General features: G+C 44.6%; 1 protein-coding gene across 1 annotated transcript in view; it reads left to right on the forward strand.

The window, feature by feature from the left end:
• dpy19l3 (dpy-19 like C-mannosyltransferase 3) overlaps nt 1-21243 on the forward strand; it is a gene marked incomplete at both ends in the record, with an annotated part of 58946 nt that extends 37703 nt beyond the window's left edge. The window contains 3 exons of the mRNA XM_083662158.1: nt 15671-15803; nt 16050-16208; nt 21040-21243. Coding sequence (XP_083518284.1) covers nt 15671-15803; nt 16050-16208; nt 21040-21243 — 496 coding nt within the window. The remainder of the gene's footprint in view (nt 1-15670; nt 15804-16049; nt 16209-21039) is intronic.
• Nucleotides 21244-22253: the final 1010 nt, after the last annotated feature.

A 22253-nucleotide genomic window follows, 5' to 3' on the forward strand; every position in this document is an offset into this window, starting at 1 on the left:
CGAAGGGGAACTATTAGCAGATCGGAACGCAGCCAGAGAGTTTGTGTGCGTGTGCGCGTGCATGCGTGTGTGTGTGTGTGTGTGTGTGTAAAGATGACACGGGTTCCTTCCCTCCCTCCAGGGCTAATCCCATTAGGGTATGAGGATTAGGGGGCTGCCTACAGTTACCTTGGCTGGGCGGAGTGCTAAGCCTCTTGCTGCTGTGCTAATTACATCCCAGATGACAGCATTACGGGGGGGGTCTCTCCATAGCCGGCTGAGGACGGGGGCGATCTCGGTTTATTGGGAAATATCTTGGGACATTTGTGAAGCGGTGTCAGGAAGAGGAGCATAGAAAAGATAAATGTCTACATACTGAATATAGTGTGTTTCTGGGTGGTCTGGCGTGTCTCCATGAGCTGTGGGGGGTTTCATACCTCCACCGGTCACTCTCGCTGAGCGGGACGGGGCGAAGGCCAAGCAAAAGATTGATTGATTGATTGATTGAAGTTTATTTCAAATATGCAACAACAACAAACAATAATTACAGATATAGCCTTAAGCCATTAACCCATTGATATCTGATGCAGCATTTGCGTGTATATCCCTCATGTGTGTGTGTATCCCTTTAAGACCACGAACCGCGTCATACGCGGTTCGTGGTCTTAAAGGGATACACACACAAATGCTGCATCAGGTATCAATGGGTTAAAATATATAAATGTATTAAAGGCCCATTCCGTTGGTTTTGGCGAGAAATAAATGTGCACAAAGTGTTTATTATTGGCACTGAGTGAATGCGCCTTGACGTCACTTAAAAATGGCGACCAGGGGTGTTTCTCTCCGACCAGCCGTTCAGAAGATACATGGAAAACCGCAGTTTCGAAGTGGATAGCATCTCCCGCCACAGCTAGAGGATGTGACGTCTCGCGCGTTCACGTCGAGCTTGTCTCTTGTCCTAGACGCTAACAGGAAATGGCTGAAGTAGCTTTTAACGTTACGCTCGTCGCTAGCTGCTAGCTAAAGGAAACAACAAACACAGACTCCAGAAAAAGTCCAGACTAAATAAATAAATATTTATCTAATGAAGCCCATCTGGCCAGACAGCAGCAATGTGACCGACATCGGGGGGAAACTAGAGTCAGGACTGTGTTTTCGGTTCATGAAGGGAACTTGCTGCTTGTAGCTACTGTAATGTGGTTTTGACCAGATAACGTTAGCTGCTTGCTAATGGATTTTCAAGATTCAAGATTTTTACTGTCACTCCGTAGTACAAGTATCTGACCACCTGGTCAGAAACTCTGCTAACATTACCGTCTTGTGTGAAGTAATGCAACCCTAACGTTACTACCATTATGCTTATGGTCATGGAACATTATTGTTTGACTGCATTTAGCTGCGGTGGTGATTCGTTAGCTTGATGCTATACGCGGCTAACTAATAGATTTAGCTATATTTATAGAAATTACCACCAGCCCCACTAATAACGTTACTGTCTTGTGTTGATAATGAATCTAACAGTCGGAAATATGCCTAACGTTAGCCTACTGTCTGTTATGCTTACGGTACATTGTTTGACGGTAGGCTACCGTACATACAGGGGGAGCAGGCTATTTCCTGGCTTGTGCTAACATGAGTATCCACTTCCCGCAGCCAGCAGGCTCTGACTGCAGTGGGACTGCACATACTAGTAATGTTAGCTTGATGCTAATCGCGGCTAACTAATATTAATTTACATTTATAGAAATTACCACCAGCCCCACTAATAACGTTACCGTCTTGTGTGGATAATGAATTTAACAGTCCTAAATATGCCTAACGTTACTGTTATGCTTATGAAACATTGTTTGATTGTTCAGTTTGGTCAACTCCAGGCATTACCGTACATAAAGGGGGAGCAGGCTATTTCCTGGCTTTTGCTAACATGAGTATCGACTTGCCCGCAGCCAACGCAAGCCAAAACACGACCAAACATGCCACAATAACGTCCCCTAATTCATCCAGAATCCTTCCTGGGCATCTCGAGGCTGATCTGACCGATAAATTGTCCAGGTTGCCGTTTTCAAGTGACTTTTATGAGTTAACGTTACAAAGCAACGAACAGCTCTGCTGTTGCCAGGCAACTGCTTGTGCGCGTGCGAGTATGGTGCCCGCGCGTCAGCTCGTTCACACGCTGCCTGCAGTTACACTAACGACCACCGGCGTCAGTAATAGTGAGTTTTGACGGATTGGGCCTTAAAGAAACACAAAGATCAAACTAAATTTTGTCATTACATATTTGAAAAGGAGTGGGAAAAGATGTTGTGTTGCTGTGGAGATCACAGCGAACACTAAAAATAAATGACATGTGTGGACCTGTACTGACATTACTGACGACCCAGGGTCCTCACAAGGATAGAGAGATGAGGAAAAGTGATGATATTTGAGCCAGTCCTTCCTTCTACAAGGGGTTAGGGCGGTTAGAATTAGGATAAGGTTTAGAGTAGTAGGGTAAGATTTAAGGTTAAGGGTCGTTTTTAGGGTTACGGTAAGAATTGAGGTTAGGTTGTTAGGGTAAGGTTTAAGACAGAAACATCATCTGTGTGCCTTTTCAAATGCGTCAAATTTCACTGACGGAAGCCAGTTGAGTTGCTCTGAACTATGTTGTTGTTTGGTGATTTCTGGAGCCGCAGTGCAAAAGGAATAGGAAAGATAATATAATTGTTTTCAGGAAGGCGACATTCTCAACTTTATAAGTATCTAGATGCTGTAGGTCTGTGTTTATGATACATTATATTACAAGAGGTTTTTGGAAGAAAACGTATTAATTATTATTATGTATGAGAATTAATTTCTCCATTGTTGAATGATACCGTTATTTGTAAATCAATTATTTGTCAATTAGCCGATTGCAGACTCACTGATTTCTGTGTGCGAAATGGTTCTGTGCGCGATGCATCACGATGCATCGCGATGTATCTTAAATCGATGCATCACTTTTTCCGCAATACATGATTTATTTTTTCTCACTTTCTTTTTTCTCACTGTGTGGCTACTTTTAAAATAAAAGTGCATTTGGAATTGCATTGTATTATGATCCATAATTAAAATAAACAACTGCATGTACTTACATTCTATTTTATTTGATTATTAAAAAAAAAAAAAATTATAATCGATTTTTGATATTTGTTAATCGATGCAGAATCGTGCACATCCGCATCGCGATGCATCTCTGAATCGATTATTTTCGGCAGCTCTAATTATTTGGCCTCTGTACTGTTCACGGTCGGATGAGGGCCGCGGACATTCCTGGCAATGTCAAGGGCCATGAGTGGAAAGCGGTTGGGAACCGCTGGTCTAAGTTATATGATAATGAAACCATAGAGATGTGTCTGCACTTTTAGAAGCCAAAACCAAACAAACAAGCCTCTCCACTTCTTGGCAGCGGCTCGTCGTCTCTAGGCGGAGACTCTGTTCTAAATGTCTGCTCGATAAATCAATGGTAATAATGCCATAGTCATTTGACTGCCTCCAGCTCTGAGTTATAGTTGTGAGTTTGCCGTTTTTTAAAGTCACAAGTTCACAACTATTAGTTCTGTCTGGCCAACAATGTGCCGCCCTGTCCTCCTCGCTCTCCTTCTGTCTGTTCCTGTGTAGTCTCGCTGGCCAGCCTCCTCTCCCTTCCGTCCGAGGAGTCTGGCGCCGCAGGTCTCCATAGTGGGATTGCCCTTGGAAAATAGTTTCAAACAATCCAACTTGCCGTTTTCAGCGTGTAGCAATGAGCTAGCGTGTAGGTTTCTGCCGTTAGCTTGCTAGCTAGTTAGCGTTGTTGTTTTCACTGAGGCGGCAGGGCACTGTTTACAGCGACACACAGGGAGGAGGGAGCGGAAGCCGCTCTGATTGACATGGTCGGAGCCAATGACAGAGCTTGTAATAAGCCGGGAGCGGACATCCGGCTGCCACCGAAACAGTCGCTCCAATGGGAGAGCAGAGTAGAGCAGGGGAGGGTTTATCCCAGTTATGGAGACCTGCGGCGCCAGACTCCTCAGACGGAAGGGAGAGGAGGCTGGCCAGCGAGACTTGTTCCTGTGTAGGCCTGCACGATATGAGGAAAATCTGCGATGTGCCATAACATTGTTCAATATAGCGATGACGATACGACTTGCGATAAATAAACAAATATTAAAGTATGCATATAGCTATACAGTTCCTATGTCTTTCTGCTTTAATGGCACATATTGGATCAGTAAATGAATGTGGTAGATGTTGGGGTTGGGTGTGTAAAGCCACACAGTATGGAATACATAGGGAGAACAGAACATCATTTATGATAACATTTCAGAGTATGGATTACCTTGATAATTAACTCAACTGCAACGTAAACTAACAGTTAATTGTTCCTCAGTCTCTCTCTCACACTCAACCTCTCTCTCTCTCTCTCTCTCTCTCTCTATCTCTCTCTCTGTCTGGTCAGGTTCAGCTCATGACAACCAAAACGTTTATTCAAACAGAAACGGTGGTGCGTTGAAACAAAACGTGCACGGGAAACATTACGTTCAACGCGGAAACACACCGTTTTCAGATTGAACACATCCCAAGTCTCTCTCCTTTGACACGCCACAACGGTGATAGAAGAGCCAGAGCAAGGCACGGGTCGGAGAGGCAGCGCTACTGTAGGTCAGTTGGGCCAGGCAGCCAATCAAAGCAAGCAGAAGGCGGACTTTCCTTCCTGTTTTGATGCTGTTTGATTGGTGGGGAATGTTGGCTGTCTGATATGACACACGCTGCCCTGCTCCTCAGTGCTTCACAGGTGTTTTGCCAAAGCACTCTGCCCATATGTGTCTTTGCAGCGAATGTGCTTCTCTGTGTGATTGTCCTTCACAGATTGATTGATTTTTCTCCCTGAGTAGAGGCGGTGCCTTCTCCACGTGCATCTCAACCAATCATGCTGCATTTCATTGCTCATGTGTCTTGAAAACAATGACACCTTTTAAACGTCACAGACTCTGATTGGCTGTCACTGCCGTCAGCCAATCAACTTGCTCTGCGTGACATTTTACTGGCCCCAGGCCATGCCTTATGTCGAACCCTGTAATTAAAATAAAATAATTAATGACTGACTACAAAGGCCCATACCACGAATGTAGGATAAGCAGATCCAGGATCTGTCCCTTGATCTGGTTTGGCTTAACCAGATCATTGCCATCTGGGTCATTCATGGGTTTTGATCTTATCCTCTGAACTTAACCTGCTACAAAGCAGGTTAGCCGTAGAGCAGGGGCACTCAATTAAAATTCAAAGAGGTCCAGATAGAGAAAATGTCCTCAAGCGAAGGTCCGGAACATTGAGCTTGCGTTATGATTCAGTGCCATTGAACTTAGGCTACTTCAATGATTGCAGTAGCCTAATGGTACAACGTCTGTATGTAGTCAATGACTGACTGTTGAATCAAAATAAACATCAACAATGTTTATTTACAGTTTTCAGATTTAACTGGATTAATTATAAATAACTAGCCTACACGAATAATAAATACATGTTATTTTCTCATTTCAAGTAAAATAATGGCTGCATTTAGAAATAACACAACAGAGTGCTTTGGAAAAATGTGCATCTTAAAATAAAGTGCTTTAATTTTAGAAAAATAAGTTCCCCCTTTTCCTTTTCTTAACTCCATTTCACATTTTATCAGTCAGGCTCTCAGCCAACAAACCCCATTTTCTCTTGATAGACGTGAGCTCCCACTCTGTCTGTCTGTCTGTCTGTCTGTCTTTCTATCTATCTATTGGTCGCTCGCAATGCAAACTTGGCATGCCGTTGGGCAGTGAATGTGTGCCCTCAGTCTGGATTTGAGTGTGTGTGTGTTTGCTCATGTGTGGCGCTTCCATAGACAGCTGGTCAGGATCGCATCACACTTCACGAGACATACTGGTTTTGAACTGCTCGTGAGACAAATGAATGAACATGAGTCTGTCTGCTCTGGATTAAAACTTAAAGGAGAACTTACCTCCAAAACACTTTTTTTCAGCTTTTAACCAATATATATGACTTTGGGGGTGATGTGTGAAGAATTCTGGTCAGAATTTCCACATTTGACACCAAACTGTTGCCATTTTACCATTTGTATCATTTTTCAGCAGCATAACTGGCATAAGCGCCCTCTACGGGTCGAACACTGCTTTTTTTTTCTTTCTCAAATGAATGGGAGATTAGGGGCACACTGACGTCACAGTGCCCCCAAAGACTATGGGATTTCAAGATAATTACTCCCCTACCCCCCCTGTACCCTTTTGGCTCCTCAGAACTCCAAGCCTATTCTTATTGAAGTTTGCTCTTAAAATACTGAACCAAACGTTGTCAAAGTTGGCACATGTCTTAATTATAGTTGGTTTCCCGCTGAATGTGTCACTACTTTATTAATATCTTACCTGGATAAGCTCGAATGATGATGTATATATTATCAGTCCGAGTTGGAAGCAGCTGTCTCCAGCCCAGACAGGCAGGCGGGAGCGAGCGGGAGAGAGTCGTACTGTAAACCTCATGCACTAGCTCCAAGCTCCGCGGGCGCGCGCAGCAGAGCTGGGATCTCTCAGACTCGGCCAGAGCAGAGAGAGCACAGTCTGACATTTCCGCGGCTACTCAGTCCGACTTGGAAAGCACTTTCTCTCGGCCAGTCAAACGGGAGAGGAAATGTCAGCAGAGTAGAGCGACTGGGGACTGGGGGGGGGGGGGGGGGGGTTGACTCGCTGTGTGCGAGGCTGCGAGCACGAGCTGCTGTGTGCTCAGGCAGCGGGGACGCGCAGGCAGTGAGAGGCGGGGGCTTTGAAGAGGAGAAGAGCTCTGCGATGCCTCTCCTGTGCCCTGAGAGGAAAAATGCTGCTGTCATGCTGTAACTTTCAACAAGAATCACGAAAACCAAAACGCAAATTAAAAACGGATTTCATTGCGCGGTTTATCTCTAGTTAGACGAGGGAATTACGTGGAGAAATCTCGCATTGTGTTACCCCAGAGCGAGAGGTTTGTCCTATTGTGGGTGTGCTGCTGTTAACGAGCCCATGTCACTTTGCTCCCGTAACGTAGTTTCCATAGAGATACATGCAGAAAAATAATTAAATTTCTAGTTCGCCACTGAATTACCAAATTGATATAACTTAAAACCATTTTCAGATTTTCTGTTTCCATACAGACCAACAGCGTTGGCTACTTGTTGATATTTATAGAGATATTGCCCCTCTCAAATAAATTATTTTTGAGGCAGTAGGCAAACTGTAATGGCGTCGATTTCCGAAAAAGAATCTCGACTCGAACACAGCCAAAGAGTCCAGTATAGACAAGAGCATGTCATTTCTTGTTTTTTTCCATAGGTATTTTCAAATCACTGTTCTAATACATATCTAGGGGGTAAGTCCTCCTTTAAGCTTTGTTTTTGCGGTCTACTCGTTTCTTTTGAGCACGCGATGTGAAATTACTTCTATCTCTCGCATTTCTCCGAGTCTCGCCTCTCCTCCGTCCGTCCGTGTGTCAACTCTCCCGCAGCAGCAGCAGGCAGAATCGATTTGCTTGTTGATTGGCTGAGTAGCATCACGTGTGATGATTTACAGCGCATGCATTGGTCTGTGAGCTTCCTGACAGATAAACCAGTAGTACCGTAAAGGCTAGAAAAGCATGTGCCGGTTAAAATAGAAATGCTCCGTGAAAATGTAACTATTCAATGATTTGTAGGTTATAGGGCTCGGTCCGGATAGGACACCGTCTGGGTCCGGATGCGGACCGGAGTCCGGACTTTGAGGATCGCTGCCGTAGAGCATAAGTTGCTATGGTGATCTATCTCGGTAAGAAGTTAACTAGCGTCGTGGTACGGCAAACCTAGGTTTAAACCTGAAGTTACCTCGCTAAGCCACTAATCTTGCTTCGTGGTATAGGCCTCTGGTCATTCTAATATTCTCTCTCTCCCTCTCTCTCCATCTATTTCTGTATCTCTCTCTTAGACTTGTTTTGTCTCTCTTATGCTTTGTCTTTCTGTCTTTGTCTTTCTCTGATTTGTCTCTTAGGTGCCGATCAGACAGAGCATCTTGCTGCTTTTTTTTTTATTACTTGGCAACCACCAAATCTGTGTCCTCAGCCTAACCGCTATTTAAACATCTACAGTATTTAAACATTTACCTAAACATCTACATAAAACATGGACAGGTGGAGGGCACTTACTGACGCCAGGCTCCATTCAGAAATCTGTCAATCAATGTGATTGTTAAGTATGGACCCAGTCCGATCTGCTTATTGCTTACATTTCACGTTTGTCTAGGCGGGGCGGACTGGTATTAACACTCGACACGCTGAAATACGGAACATTATGCAGGCTGGGTTTATCAATGAGAGAGAGCAACTCACCAAGTTAGCTGGCTGCTCCTGGCCTGGGGACGTCTTCCTGGCCAGCTCTGCTCTGCTGTTTGCAGGAGGCTCCCACGAGTGCGTCTGACGGTCACATAGTCCCAAAAGTAGGACAAACAAGAACCTCTAAGAAGGTGCTCCAATACTAAACCCTGACCATGGCTGGTAACAAGCGGTCCTGCCCGGTAAGATCTTCCCGTGTGAAACAACTGAGCCCTCATGTGGCGTGAGGCGTTTGAAGGGGCTTCCTGAGCTTCTGCCCGCAAGACCGGCGGTCGGCCATTTTATAACTTCTATGGCAGCCCCAAAATAGACACAAGGGCGCCACCCGCCGTACACCAACCCCTCATCACAGATCAAAACCAGCCATTATCAATAAGAACGAATATTATGATGTCTACACGTGAAAGGCGTCTGGGGGGAAAACGTAGGAAAACGCAACGGTGACGTTTCCTGAATCGTTGGGGTCTTCTGCTAAATCTCGCTTGTCTAATCTACCCAGAATAACTTATTATTTAATACAATATCAACTTTTAGATTTGGTGCCCACTGCAGTTTGGTAGGAAGAGGATGTGCAGATGACAAGGGGAGGAGTCAAATGACGTTGCACACTTCTCCGCTGTGAGAGGAAGTATTTTTCAACTGGAGGAGTTCAGGGCGCAGAGAGCAGAAAACTCAGCAAGCAAAACGTTTCACTCTCATCGAAAACAATTGCAGAAAGCCGCCCCAGGCTGCTAAAATGCTCTCTCCCTCTCCCTCTCTCTCTCTCTCTCTCTCTTTTTGAGTCTCAACCATCAACAAGACAATTCCTATAATTGTCTTGTAGGTTTGAGTTATATTTCCCGTGCTTTCTTTGTTGGGGTTAACACTTTGTCTTGATGCTCACTTAACTGTTCTGTGACGCCTTGTTCTTTATTTTGTTGCATAAATTAAGACAAATGAATTTCCCTTTTTCCTTTCTCTGTGTTTTTTTTTTACCCCCCTAGGGAGGGAAATGTCTTGCCACTGTTCATTTCTGTTTCAATCCTTCAGAAAAATCTCTTTTCTCTGCCTCTGCCGAGCTGCACTGTCAACCTGTTTTCCCCCCATCTGTGTCTCGCTCTCTCACTGCCTTAATTGTCTTGCTGTCAGCCTGCTCCTCCTCGTCGTCTTTTAAATTGACTAAATTACCAGCATTTTGGCATCATCCTTAAATGGGGAAAAGTGCAGTTCTGAGTATGTGTGAGTGCATCCTAGCCTAGCTCATCATATGCAATTGTCAAGAGAGAGAGAGAGAGAGAGAGAGACAGATAGACAGAGAGAGAGAGAGAGAGAGAGAGAGAGACAGACAGAGAGAGAGCGAGAGAGAGAGACAGATAGACAGAGAGAGAGGGAGAGAGACACACACACACAAATACTGTAAAGAGAGATGTCATTGATTGAACTACTGTCAATCAGGGAAGACACTAGAGACCATTTTAGACTGGCCAAAAATCCCACTAATATCCACAAACTAGTGGCATTTTCTAATTTGTCTAATACCTTCTTTTTTTTTACATCAAAAGTCCCACTATTACGTGTGTTTTTGTTACTCAGGGAAGCAGCAGCAGCAGCAGCACCACCTTTTAAACTTTTCGATTGCACTCTCAACCTGCGTTTCCCATGTCATTTATAGTTACTACTAACAGCAACATTACTGTCGCTTTGACTAGATACCTTAGCTAATGTGCAAATCACATGTGTTTACAAAAACAACAACATTGATGGTTAGCCGACCAGAGCCCTGTACTACGAAACTAGTTTAACAGATCCGCGATAAGTCCCTTTGATCTGGTTTGACTGAACAGGATCAAAGCTATCTAGTTAACTGATACTACGACGCTGGTTTTTTACTAGGTAAGTGGACCTGGGATCTGCCTGTGCACGCGCACGTTTTTCGCTCGTGCACAGGCGCGCGTCCACGCGAAAGAGGTGCGCCAGCCAATCACATTATGAACAGCTGAGTTTATCCACGCCCACACCCATTTCCACACCCATTTCCTCGTTCAATGAAGCGCAGTGCATGATCAGAGTTTTAGCGGATATTTAATGTATCCGCGATTTAATGTCAGAATGAAAATCCGCGTTGGATAGTCTGCTGAAGGGCTGTCTAAGGCAGCAGCTTGTATTCACATCAGTCATTTGATTTACTTTGATCAGCGATTGATACAGCTGCATTGATACAGGCAGCAGCAACACATGTAAATGTGTAATCTCAGTCTATACATTTCCACAATCTGTAAGCCTATTTAGACCATAGATTTAGAAACGCATGCTCAATGAATAATGATCTCTATCACTCATGTGTGTGGTTGCACTGATCGAATAATTCATATATAAAATAGCCTAGTATAAAGCCTAATAGCCTACTATAAAAGAGAAAACTGCTGGGGCTATCCATATTTATCCCATATCTATATTATATGTATAGGCTTTTCTGGCATGTAGGAGAATATCACCCTCACTCCATTTGAGGGTCCATTCATGATATGCGCCGCGGTGATTAATAGTGATCATATTTCTCCACGCATCGTTGAGCTGTTAAGACATAAAGTGGTAAGTAGGCTTAATTTAATTATGTAGCCTACAGAGCCACAAATGTTTTTCTTGTTATATTCTCAGTTGACTGCAATCTATTTTTCATATGGCGATCTTATATGAACGGTGAGTGACTCCAGAGAGCCGATTATATGGGTCTGTCATGGATTTTGATCTTATCCTCTGAAGCTAACCTGGTCGCGACCAGGTTAGCTTTGCAGCGTCAGTTGCCATGGTGATTGAAAGTTAACTTGCTTTGTAGTACGGCTAAACCAGGTTTAAACTCAAACTTACTCGGATAAGGCATTAAACTAGCTTCGTAGTACAGGCTACAGATACGCTGGTTAGCTAGCTAACAAGCTAACACGATCTAAAAACACTAAATCAGTCAGATGCATTTCACTGTTCCTATATATCACCAACCGCACACGCGCACACACACACACACGCACACACTAGGGTTGCCACCTTTCATTCAGAGAAATAAGGGACACCCCTCGCAGCAGGGCCCACGGATGCCGCCGTCCGAAGGGCGGCGGCGGAAAATTTTGGCCATTTGGGGCCCCTCTCTGAGAAAAACATATTAATACATAAAATGTTTTTTCTGAGCACTTTTTTTTTTTTTTACTTTTCTTTATCCTGTTAATAAATGCAATTTTCCAGATTAGTTGATCATATAACATTAACATAACATCAACGTTGTTTATTTTCTTATCATTGTACACTATATTTATATCGATACATATATAAATAAATGTTTATGTATTAAACTGTAAAACTCAACATAAACCATAGACTGTAAACAAACAATAACATCATGCCTAGAGAGGCCAGCCAATCCATAACGGCGCCACGCCCCCCTCAGCAGCCAAAACCAGGAGTCAGTCCCTTGTGCTGTGATTAATTTTCCTAGTAGATAATAGGAAATTAAATCTAATCGATCAGAACATGACGTCTCATCAGGGATTCAAAAGTTATTATTACCGTATCAGCCTCAGGAGATGCTTGTGGTATGAAGAACTGTGTCACTGCAGCTTGGTTCTTCTGGGTCCTGACGTTACGGGAATGTTGCTCTCCAGAGGCATGCTGTCTGACGTCACCATGTGCCACAGAAAACAACCGCCGACATACTTTGCAATTGGCTTTGTATTCATTTTCAGGTCCACTCACGCTGTCCAGCCATGTGTTTGCTTGTTCCCATTCACGTCTATATTTCTGCATACGCTTTCGTTTTGCAGGACGAGGCGGAGTATCATGTTCAGATCGTTCAGATTCAGAATCAGCAGCCATCTTCTTCCCACTACATTCTGAGTAGAAGACCCGCCCCTACTCTGCTCTGATTGGCTCTGACAGTTCAGAGCCAATCAGAGAGACCAGAAGGGCAGACTGACGCTTATGCTGCGTTCATGTGCTGTCGGACTAACCATCTGAGGAACGGAGGCACCGTGTAATATTCAACCAGACGTATATAGGGCAGGTTTTCATCACGCAATGCGGGTGGGATGAAAATACGGAACAAACAGCGTCCCGTATTGGTTCAAAACGGGACGCATCTTTTAACTGTCAGATACGGGACAATTCCGTATTTTAAGGGACGGGTGGCAACCCTAGCACACACACACACACACACACACACACACACACACACACACAAAGGGCCGATATGCCAATATCAGCATCAATCCAGCCTCTTGAGTCCTCCCTCGGCCCTGCCTGCCTGCAGACCCTACTGTTCATGTAGTTATTCCATTTTCATAATGTCAGCGGGGCATGCGCCTGTGCCTCCTGCTATTTACATATCGGAATATAAACGTGAAATTAAATGTAAATGAGCTTGGAGGGCGCAGAAGATGGGATGCAGGGAGCGTTTAAACTCACAACACATCCACCCAGAGAGAGAGAGAGAGAGAGAGAGTGAGAGAGAGAGAGAGAGAGAGAGAGAGAGTGAGAGAGAGAGAGAGAGAGAGAGAGAGAGAGAGAGAGAGAGAGAGGAAATGACATGACCCACTTCTGCTACGGGCCACAAGGCCAAGAAGTCACGCGCACACGAGCGCGTTTAAATACACACAGTCATATGTACACAGCATGCGTACATGCATGAGCACATCCACCGGGGGGCAGACTCCTATTTGCACATGCATGATTTGTTTTAGAACACACAAGTCAAAAGCTTGCCCAGACACACACACACATACAGATCAGTACACACACACACACACACACATACAGATCAGTACACACACACACACACACACACACACACACACAGGGGTGAGGATGGGGAGTTGAAGGGACTAGCGATCACGATGCCAGCAGCTAATGTTCCGTGTCCAGCCGCCCTGCTGAGTGGTCCCTGTAACAACTTATTATTACTGAGGCGTGCATAGATGTTTACACACCCACACGCACACACGCACACACACACACACACACACACACACACACCCGAGTGTACACGCGCGCACACACACACACACACACACACACACACACACACACACACACATATAATCTAATGAGCTGGGCTTGTTTTTTTCTAGTGTTCTGGTGTTCTCCACCATGGTGGTCGGAGCCCTAAAATGGATTAATAATTGGAGAAGGACGTGAGATTTGGGCTTGAGTATCTGACCAAACAAAAGCATCTACCAAATGTTCTAGTATACTAAGACCAGTGGTTCCCACCTTCTTGTTGTCTTACATTATTTAGGCCTACCCCTTGAGCTGTTTTGCCATGTTAATAGTACCCCCTCACTCATGCATGTAGACGATTCTCCATTGACACCAGACTGATGACATTGTTTTAGGGTTAGCAGCAGCACTATGAAGCAGGATTCACAGACTGTTGAGTAAAGTCCTCCCACATCACGCCGGAATGGTTTCTCCCATCAGCCATTTGCTGTAAAAAACAATAGAAATGTATCTGCTGGCTGCAGCCAGGGAGAAGCTTCCATTGTATTGCAGGGTGGAGAGGCTTGCCTGCTAGATATCTCACTGTGTGAGTGACCCTACTTTGTTTGCCGGTGTAGCATATGAAACCCCAAACACATTCGCACAATCAAGCTTTGTCAGGCCTGGAAACAGCATTCGATAGTGCTGTCCTCAGAGTTTCCATTAAAAATGCCCCCTAGGCCGACATCACAGGTTAGAGGTGTGCATGGGTGTGTGCGTGGGTGTGTGTGTGTGTGTGTGTGTGTGTGTGTGTATGTGTGTGTGTGTGTGTGCGCACGGGCGCGCACGCGTCTTCATAGCTCGAGGCCCCTTTTTCTTAATAGAGGCCAGCTAAGGTCAGGTGTTGCAGGTTGGTTCTGGTCGGGCAGTCAGCGCCTTGGACAGCAACATCACGCAGGAGCATCAGTGGGGTCAGGATGACTCACTGGACTGATTCTACCAATGCAGCTCACCTGTGTGGGCTCGAGACACAATAGACCCTTCTCACGGGGGCCATTTTGTGTCGAAAAGGCAGGGTAAACACAGGTGCAAGCAAAACACTAATGAGGGTTTCCAACTTCCATGATTGGAAGTTCTAGGCTCGCCCCCGCTGCATGGACTCGCACATGCAGCTCGCCCTGTGCGCAGCCTCGCCCGCTGCGCGGCTGCTGCGTGGCCTCGCCTGCCCTATTGGCAGGCGAGGCCACGCAGCAGCCGCGCAGCGGGCGAGGCTGCTGCGTGGCTGCTGCGTGGCCTCGCCTGCCCTATTGGCAGGCACAGCGCACAATTGCCCAACTTCGCATCACTAATGACATCGCAATTGCTCGAGTGACCATCACTGATGACATCATCGAGTGCTCGAGTGACCATCACTGATGACATCATCCAATGTCATTAATGAATTATCGATACTTAGCATATATCAAGTAAACTTCCTCCACACAGCAGTTTGTTTTTAATGCAACTCATCATTTGCTTCCCCCTACATTCAATAACTTCTTCAGAAGAAACGAGGAAAATCACAGTTATAATACAAGATGTAAGAGACAACTTTCATTGCCTTGTTCTCCAACATCCATATTTCAATTTAGTCTTCAGTTCAGAGGAGCTAAAGTTTTCAATCAACTACCCCCAAACTTTTTGGATTTCACACCCACCCTGTTTAAAAAAGCTGTTAAACAGTATTTATTTCTCAATCAATGTGCCTAATCATGTATACCGTAATTAATCTTTTTTAAATGTTTCCTTTCCCCCTTTCTCTCATTAATTCATTATACTTTTGTCCTTCTCCCCCTTTTAACTGTACATTATAGCCTACTTTGCCTATTGAATTGTTTATATTGCTTTCCGTTTTGTTTTTGCTTGTTTTTTGTCTGTTTCTTGTTTTTAACGTTTTCTTTTCTTCTTTTTTTGTGTTTCGTAACACTATATTTGATCATTTACCAATAGTTTTTCAGGGAGACACTTTATAAGCCCCTTGGGGTTTCCCTGGTCTTCCTAGCACATACATTTCATGTTGTTGTGTATTTTATGGAAATCTTCTTTACCCTTTTGTGCTAAATAAAGACAAAATAAAGAAAAAATGTGGGACAAAAATTGAAACAAAAGGAGACAGAACCCACTTACTCCCTTTTATATACGATGATGATAATGATGATACATTTGGTCCTGAGGAAGGTACATGCTGCAATCGTTGCGCTTCCAAGGTTCCATCCTACTACACATACGCATTGGCCTTGCTTTTCAGCCTATTTCAAGAATCCATATATTCTCCATATATATTGACCTCCATTGCCCAGAATAAAATGTTCCTTCTCTCCCTGTCTCTTTCCCCCCTCAGCTCAAAGACCTCAAAGCAGGCTGTGTTTGCAGGCAGCATGCAGCTTCTGGCCGCCATCAAGCTGTGCACAGGCAGAGTCCTCACCAACCACCCGCATTACGAAGACCGAGACCTGCGAGAAAGAACCAGACAGGTACCGCAGGCAACGCTGTAGCGCGCAAACACATACAGTGGAGAGTGGACAAACAGAAACGCTCTGTGGAGGTCAGGGGTCAGGGGGAACCCAGCACCATGTGTCTGACAATAACGGAGTTCCAGAAGAGAATTATCCCCCTGTAACCTTGCTGGAGGACGTCTGAGTAAAAGGCAACATGAACTTCCATAAATCGACTTTCCCTGTGTGTGTGTGTGTGTGTGTGTGTGCGTGCGTGGTGTGCAGGTGTACCAGGTGTACGCTCAGCGGGCCCCTGAGGAGGTGTACGGGCTCCTGAGGGCGGCCGGGGCCGACTACCTGGTCCTGGAAGACAGCATCTGCTACGAGAGGAGGCACCGCAGAGGATGCCGCCTGCGAGACCTGCTCGACCTGGCCAACGGACATGTGGGTGACATGTGACCACTCCATGTGTGTGTGTGTGTGTGTGTGTGTGTGTGTGTGTGTGTGTGTGTGTGTGTGTGTGTGTGTGTGTGTGTGTGTGTGTGTGTGTGTGTGTGTGTGTGTGTGTGTGTGTGCGTGCGTGCGTGCGTGCGTGCGTGCGTGCGTGCGTGTGTGTGTGTGTCCTGCTGACTTCTGACATCTTTGAATGTGAATTGATATTTTTTACTTTGCGTGTAACACAGCACAGTTGAGAACTATTCATTCTTGCTTCTCTCTCTTTCATTGTTGTCTGTGAGCTTCTGTAAAGCCTGCTAGTTCTCATTATAAATGATTTAATTGGTAATTAAATAATAATAATAATAAATTAAATAACATTAACTCATTGAGTGCCAAGGACGTCGATCGACGTCAAAGTAAATAGTGACGTAGAGTGCCAAAGACGTCGATCGACGTCAAATGCGTTTTTTGACGGTGGGACGTGGATCAAAGCCTCCTGCATCTCCTGTACAAATATTGTAGCTATTGAAGGTGTATAACCTATTTTACGGACTCATTAGGTGGCGACAGTGCTCTCCAGATTAGAGAAAGGTCCGGAAAACAGCAGGAAAAAGCCCCGTGATGAAAGAGAAACCGCTCATGCTGCAGCCAGAGCCATATAGATTGCTCTGGCTGGAGTTAACGTTGGCTGCGAACAGCAGTCAATCCGCGCCCACAACTGAGCCTCTCTGTCTCTGCTGTATAGTTTCTGCACACGATTAGCCGCCAGAAAAGCAGCACCCGACGCCGAAGGGCCAAACCATTGTCAGCAGTCCGGTTTGGCTTTATGGCAGTCGCGCTGGGAGCCGGCGCACAAAAACGGAGCACTCCGAAAATAGACTGGGTGCGTGTTAGGCTGTGTGTTAGTGTGGGGAGGAGTTTGCAGCTGAGGGGGGTGGGGCACGCAGGGCACCACACAACTACACCACGTCACTACATCAGAAAATATTAGCTTCAGACTCAGTGAATGTGCTTGAAATGCTTCATTTCACAAAAGGCAGAATAACTTAGCTTCTAATTTGAAACGCATGTTTTTGCTCAAAACAACCTATCTTCTCCGGCTCATAACTAAAGAACGGAAAATGGTATCAATAAACTTTTTTTTGCTGATGATACAATAGAGTCAGCTCGTTCTTTGTGCGTGTTCGGTGTTTACATAGTAATATCACACATTATTCTGTGGGCCTCGAGAAATCACTGAAAACGCTCTGAAACTCTGGCACTCTGGAACTCCGTTCTCCAAAAGTGGCTGGAACTCAATGAGTTAAGTAATTAATAAATTAAATTAAGTAATAAATTAAACTACATGGTGGTAGAAATTAATAATTTCTATATGTTAACCTGTCTTTATTTAATAATGTGCATAGAAATACAACAACTAAAGTGATGTAACAATACCTCCTCCAACATTATTCCACCACAAAAGGGTACTTCTCTGGAACATGTAACCATGGCAGTTAACTAATGAAATAGCCTAACTAAATTAAATGAATTAAACCAAGACTAGGCAAGCCTAGTTAAGCCAGACCCAGACTGCTGCCCCCCAGTATTGTGCACCTGGTAGAGTGCCTACCTCCACCAACCTTTGGACAAAGTTCTGTGCTGTTATGATTTGGAAGTTAGCTGCCTTTTTGTGATTGGCCGTGAGTGGGCGTGGAAAGTTTAATTAGTTCTAAGTTGGCACATGACCAAACTTTCTACAAAGTTTGGTCCAAATCCGTTCCTAACTTTTTGAGATATCCTGCTGGCAGACAAACGGTGTCAAAAACACAACCGGAGGTAACAACTCAGTTGAGTGACCTCTCCTCCTCCATATGACCTTTCTCAGCCTTTTTATTTTTGAAATATATTTTATGCCCGCACAAAAATCTCGGGGGCATGTTTGTTTACCTTCACTTAAAATGGTCATACCCAAGGCAGACCCAACACCTGTTTCAGCAGCCCAAAGATCCACAGCAGATCTGTGAGAGCAGAAGACCTGAAGGAGCAATTAAACTTCCTGTGCTGCCTGAACAGCAGCATCAACCACCCACAGCCATCAGACTTACATCCGGGGCTAACCATATTATTATTACTTGTATAGGTGTATAATTATGTACATATATAATTGTGAAATACGCATATTTGTTACATATAATTATATATAATTGCTGCTAAATATGCCATATTTTTCTTATTTTTAGTGATAGGTGTATTTCGTATTTATTGCTGCTGTAATGAAGGAATTTCCCTTAGGGATTAATATAAATACCTACCTGTCCGCCCACATGAGCGGTGGCGGCCTTTGCCCACCTCAGATTAATGTCAAGCGTCTTGTTTCAGCTCGATGTTTGGAAATATTCTGCCACTCTAAAACAGTAACGACGGCCCCGGCACTGGATCACCAAATGAATTGGAAGTTGGAAACCCTCATTAATGTTCTGCTTGCACCTGTGTTACTTCCTGCCTTTTAGACACAAAATGGATGAATTGGGTGGGAAGTGAAATAGGCTAATGACCTCCCTATAGAGACACTGCATGAAATAGGCCACGCGCATCATGGGAGAAATCGCTCCGTTCACTTCCACACACGTCATTTTCCTTGAATTAAACATAGCTAAAAGCTGTTGTGTGGTGGGGCTGCACAGACAACAAATGTAAAAAATTGCCTATTAAAGTTTTTTTGTACTCCCGAGCAAAACAAGGAAGCCATTGAGAATTGGCAAGAAGAAAAATGTTGATCTTGCTGTCAATGAAGTTGGAGTGTTCATCTTCTGTATATATGATCTTTGTGTGCAACACCCGACCATGCACGCGACTTGGAGAATGCCAGGATTGGGGGGAGTTTGTGTTTTCCGGGTTTCTGAATGTTTACGCACTCGGCAGTGTCTCTATAGCTATGGTCCCTTTTCCCTAGCCTCACCCCCTTTCCTTACCACGCCCCCTCCCACCTCCCAGATGCACCTAGCCACTCTCCCTACCCACCCCTAAAAAAAGTTGTATGAAAGGTAGGGATGCACGATATATCGGCAATCATATCGGTATCAGCCGATGTTAGTCATCTTTTAACATATCGGTATCGGCCCGATGTTGCAATGTTAATATCGGTTATCATTATCAGCCAAATTCTTCACATTGAGATGAAATAATGCAGTAAAGCTATGATTTATGGGCTTTTACAAATGTTTTTCAAATAAAGAAACGCATTACTTTTTCAAATTCAGTGTTTACATGTGTTTTTCAGTATGTACAAAATTTGATTATCATAGAAATGTGTTTTTATACAGATTATATCGGTAAATATCGGTTATCGGCCATAACAGCAATGTTAATATCGGTTATCGGTATCGGCCAAAATCTTCATATCGGTGCATCCCTAATGAAAGGTAAAAAAGTTCAGGCCCCCAAAAACAACAGTTCACATTAATTTCTAATTTTTATTTTTATTAGCTGCTCCGAGCTATTCTTTTTCAATAGACCCTTTTCACGGGGGCCATTTTGTGTCGAAAAGGCAGGGTAAACACAGGTGCAAGCAAAACACTAATGGCTATAGTTATAATTTCTGACTATTGCTGTTTGTATGCCTCTCCAGTATGGATTATTGTACTTGAAAATACATTAAACAAAATGTAGTGCTAAAGTCTTTATTATTTAATGTAAAGGTCCTTACACATCAAGAGCGATGCGAATATACGGCACGAAATTGCGATGCGAGTTTTGACCCACCTGTCAATCACAGCCACAGATGTGTACACGTCGGAAGCGAATTTCTGAAAAATCGACCGTGGTTCGAAAAAATAAACACCGCAATAACGCTGGGCGAAACTTCGCCGTTGGTATGCACGGTTGCATTGACTGATATAGGTTCGGAAAATATTATTGACGTGCGAATTAATCGCACGAAAAATACGTGCTCGGTGTGTAAGGACCTTAAGTCAGAACAGTGTGTATTATGTTCTTACTTAGAAGTGAGTGTTTTTATTGGCAAAAGTACATACAGGTACCTGGTAGTGCATGACCTCTCACCTTGTATGGGTGTTCAGGAGCCACGTTTGAATCCAGCCCACCAAGCAGCTCTTATTTCAATACGTTTCAATACGTTATCGCTCGCTGCCACCCTAAGCTCTGTAGTTTGCTGGGAAACTCTGGGAAGAACAGGAGCGGATTGTAAAAGTTGAAATTCTATTGAAATAAGTGGATTTGATGTATTCATTGTATTCAGGTTCTGGTCCGACCCACAAAATGTGCATATCATAGCGGACTGGAGTATAGAGACACTGCAGAGCGCGTCATCATTCAGAAACCATGCCCAAAACGGGGGGAAACAGAAACCCCCCCTCCAATCCTGGCGTTCTCGTATGTCGCGTGCATGGTTGCGTGTTGCACAAAAAGATCGTATATACGGAAGATGAACACTCCAACTTACTTCCTTGACAGCTAGATCCACATTTTTCTTCTCGCCAATTCTCAATGGCTTCCTTGTTTTGCTCGGGAGTACAAAAAAAGTTTAACTGGCGATTTTTTACATTTGTTGTCTGCGCAGCCCCACCACACAACAGCTTTTAACTATGTTTTTAATTCAAGGAAAATTACGCTGGTCTATGGGAGTGAACGGAGCGATTTCCCCCGTGATGGGCGTGGCCTATTTCATGCAGTGTCTCTATTGGCCTTGGCTCTCCGAGTGCACTTCTAGTTGATTAGCGCGTTTAAGAGCATCAGCTAGTGTTACACTCTTAAAAACAGAGCGTTCTCTTTGCTCTACGTTTCTAGTCGTCGATGATAGTCCGCTGATGGTGTCCTCGTGGTTGTTTCTCTTCAGATCATGGACGGGCCGGGAGAGAACGACCCGACCCTCCTTCCCGCCACGTCCCCTCGCTTCTGCGAGGCGGTCAAGACGGACGCGGCGGCCTACAGCGCCCTGTTCACCAGAACTTTCCACAACAAAACCTTCCACGTCTACCGGCTCAAGAAGAAGCGCAAGAAAAACGCCAAAAGCTCGCCCGACCCCGACCCCGCCCGCTAGCCAGGCCGGAGGCCGGAGAGGAGGAACGTCCAGAAGAAGAGTTGGAAACACTGAAGTCTCACTCTGGTCTTCTGCTGTGTCTTCTGTGAACTGCTGTGATCATTCATGCGTGTGTCTTTTTGATTTTTTAACACGCAGCTCCATGAACTGTGGTTCGAGGCTTGACGCTGTATTTGATTTGGGTTAGTGGAGTGTGGAAGCACCTATGGGAGTCCTGCTGGCAGCAGTTTCATCTCCAAACCAAGCCACTAGTATTATTAAGCTCTTAACCAGGGTCAGTTATTAAAGGGACGTTTTGCCATTTCTTAACCTTCGAGAGAGTTGTAGTTTATATGGAAATCGACATTTGAATTTTGGGACGTGCCACAGCAAGTAGACAGACACTAGGACCGATATCTGGAGAAATGCGTCCTTTAAGGCAATGGTATCACACACAACACTAAAGAGTTTCGTTTCATTTTATTAATTCTTTATTTTTTGCATTTTTGGTCTTCAGTAGCGTCCATAGACTCATGACATGAGCAGAATACTTGTTTGTCCGGTACCTTTCTCGTTTTTGTGCTTCCAGGTGGTTTAACGACCGTGGGCCATGCATAGCGTCTCGTCTACTGAGTCTAGTTTTGAATCATTTGTTCTTTTTATTTCGGGAGATTTCTTAGCTGCGGTATCGACGAGAAAATCCCACATCAGTGAGTTTGCTAGGCCAGGGTCGGCGCACTGCGACGGATGCTATCGTTTATCCCCTGAAAAGAAAATCTAAAATAATTTCATTATAGGTTCCTCGCCTGGATGGAGCGGGTTCGATGCATCCACCCCCAACACCACCCCCACCCCCCGTAAAAGGTCAAAGCTGCTACTGAGTGATAGTTGGGAGTGACGGAGTGTTGTGTGACTTTTTCCTGCTGTCTCCTCTGCCATTCTCATCAGCCTCAATCCTTCCTCACACACACACACACACACACACACATGAATAATGTAAATGGTGATGCAGACTCCCCCCACAATCCAAA

The sequence above is a fragment of the Poromitra crassiceps genome (genome assembly GCF_964638095.1).
Source record: "Poromitra crassiceps genome assembly, chromosome: 28".
NCBI classification, from domain to species: Eukaryota; Metazoa; Chordata; class Actinopteri; order Beryciformes; family Melamphaidae; genus Poromitra; species Poromitra crassiceps.